General features: G+C 35.9%; 1 protein-coding gene across 1 annotated transcript; it reads right to left on the reverse strand.

The window, feature by feature from the left end:
• Positions 1-1,106: 1,106 nt before the first annotated feature.
• LOC122333448 (coiled-coil domain-containing protein 97-like) lies at positions 1,107-2,256 on the reverse strand. Its single transcript, XM_043231065.1, has 3 exons — positions 1,985-2,256; positions 1,610-1,733; positions 1,107-1,405 (listed from the first exon to the last, which is right to left on the reverse strand). Exons 1-3 carry the CDS (start codon positions 2,196-2,198, stop codon positions 1,234-1,236), a joined length of 510 nt encoding a protein of 169 aa, XP_043087000.1. The 5' UTR covers positions 2,199-2,256; the 3' UTR covers positions 1,107-1,233.
• Between the last annotated feature and the right edge of the window lie 691 nt (positions 2,257-2,947).

Raw genomic sequence — 2,947 nt, forward strand, 5'->3', positions numbered from 1 at the left:
CAAACAATGTGTATGTTTATAAAATTATAGAAAATGCAGATTCATAAGTGAGATCATAAAGTAGAAACATATCTTCTAAAAGTGTTTTATAATTTATGCAGAAAACAATTATATATGGCAATAAATATATTAGATTAATATCTATTATAAAAACCAACTAAGAATTTTATTGCAATCATTTATAATATAATGTGCAACCCGTCACGCACACTGCAGTCTCATCAGTAGAGCACGCTGATAGCTCTCGATATAACCCTGAAACATAAGCTACTCCGGAGCAGGTTATCTTCAAAGAGCAATAGCTATAGCTACTTGCAGACAGAAAGTTACCTCCGTTTTGGAAATTAAAGTTGAGGTTATCTGCTTACTCTTAACCTGCTTTCTGGAACATCCTCCTGGTTATAAAAAACAAAACAACCAAATCAACAGGGTTAAACCATATGTACTTAGATATGACAACATACATTACTATTACTTGAATGCATGAATCTATATTCAACTTCAATTTATACAAGATTTAAGAACCTATTTGAAATAAAAAAATAGCCGAAACATCTAAAACCAAGTTAAACCAGTAACAGACCTAATAACTTTTAATTTGGTCTACAGGTTTTACTGTAAGGTATTTAATTTGAACATATAACTGCTACATATAACAAATGCTCAGCACATCTTTAAACTGTACTGAAGGAAGCCGACGAGCAACATTACCAAAGATATAGTTTTAATGCGTATGGGAATCTAGTATCAGATTAAGAAATTACGCTTTTAATCATTACTTATAAATCACAATTTACAGTTTATGTAAATCACTGCAGTATATCAAGTTTATTATTACTAATGCTGCAAACAGTCCTTGTAGTCTTTCAGTTATTATGGGACTGATAATTAGGATTACTAAAGACTGCATGCATAGTTCTACAGATGAGTCTGGAACACTGCTGTCAGGTCAGCAGCCCATTATAAAAAACTCTGATTCTTACATACAGTACTGCATGGGTTTAAAAACGCTAACAGCAAAAGCCTTTTGAAACATCTTCAAAGATTAGACTTGAATGGCTTGATTGCTTTTTTCAAAATTCTTTAAACATGGCCACAACGTCACCTTGAAAAATAGCATTCTTTTATTACAGAGCACAAAGTGCTGATAAACACATTTACCTAGACTGACAAATATCAAGCAGTAGAAATACGACAAACGTACATAGTTATTTTTTCTGTTTTGAGAACATTCTACACATTAAGATCTATTGCATCATATCCTCTTCTTTTTCTTCTTCCACATCCTCGTTTTCCNTCCTCCTCCTCCTCCTCATCATCATCATCATCTTCATCAAAGTAGCGCTCCTCTGCATCATGACTTACAATATCAAGGTTATCATAATCTGGATTCTCATCCACTTCACTGCAATGAAAATATCAGTTATTGATACTGTAAGATATGTCATTTTATTATTTTAATTAATGCTGTCAAATGATTCATTAAATAAATAATTGCTTTTAAAATAAAGGTTTTTGTTTACATATGTGTGTAAAAAAAAAAAAAATTATATATATATATTTCATGTTTAAATTGTGAGAGCTATCCGAGCAAGCACTATGATTTGACCTGTAGTTGAAGTCATCTTTGCCATCCAGGAAGCGCTGATGCATCTGACTGAGGAACTCCTCTCTCAGCATGGCCTTCTCTTCCGCACTGGGCTCCCACTCTGTCTGCCTGGGCTCGTCGCTTTCTAAAACCCACAAGAACGCATTTGGCCATAAAGAAATTAAACGGAATCTCAGTCCTGAGTCAGAGTCAGCGGGATCTCGCACCTTCCTCATCGGACTCCTCCAGCGCACACTGCTCTCTCTCCTGCTCCTCCTCCAGGCGGGNCTCTGTCTGCCTGGGCTCGTCGCTTTCTAAAACCCACAAGAACGCATTTGGCCATAAAGAAATGAAACGGAATCTCAGTCCTGAGTCAGAGTCAGCGGGATCTCGCACCTTCCTCATCGGACTCCTCCAGCGCACACTGCTCTCTCTCCTGCTCCTCCTCCAGGCGGTTCTGGATCAGTTTCTCCTGGTAGGAGTTGATAAGCAGGTCAGCGAGTCCCCCCGGGCCGCTCCTCATGGCCTCCTCCGAGCGCTGCAGGATCTCCTCTTCACTGAGGTACTGTCCGATGTACTGCTCGTACAGCAGCGGGTCTCGCACGCGCATCTGCTCCTCGCTGAAGTACTGGCCCTCTGCCGAGAGAGAAAGTTGATGAGTAAGACACAAGCATCAAAGTTCTATTGTTGCTCATTTTTATATTGATTTTTTTGCCTTTTTATTAATACAGTTTTTTAACTGCTTAGGTTTCAGAAACTGGGCGAGAAGTAAAGATACTGTGTTTCTAGATAGATGTTTCTATTCAACAAAAAATGCTTAAGAAAATGCATCTCAAAAATAAAAGTTCCCACAAAATATTACACAGCAAAACTGTTTTCATCATCGATAAAAATAAGAAATGTTTCTTGAAGAATCATGTCACCCTGAAGACTGGAGTAATGATGCCAAAAATGTTGGTAATATTATCATTAATAAATAATAATAAATAAATGCATTTGGTGAGCATAAAAGACTTCTTTCAACATAAAAAAAATCTTACTCCAAACTTTTGAACAGCAGTGTATATTTTATTCAATTATTTTTACCAGTTCGTTTTTAACTGAATGAAATATAACTTGATTAAATTAAATGAACATTTCTTCAGGTTCATCCATATTCTGGATTTATTCTGGATTTTCTGCCTTTATGTGAGATGCTGTTTTAGAATCTAACCAAAATGAAGTATTTTAACAGGCAGTGTTTTCTAACTTTCTGGAACAGACTTTAAACAAGCTGTGTCCTCCAGATGTTGCATTTGTCGATCATCATTGAGTCTCAATTTAAAAAAATTAAATAAATAATAATAAAAATAATTTATA

Source organism: Puntigrus tetrazona, chromosome 3, assembly GCF_018831695.1.
Source record: "Puntigrus tetrazona isolate hp1 chromosome 3, ASM1883169v1, whole genome shotgun sequence".
NCBI lineage: Eukaryota > Metazoa > Chordata > Actinopteri > Cypriniformes > Cyprinidae > Puntigrus > Puntigrus tetrazona.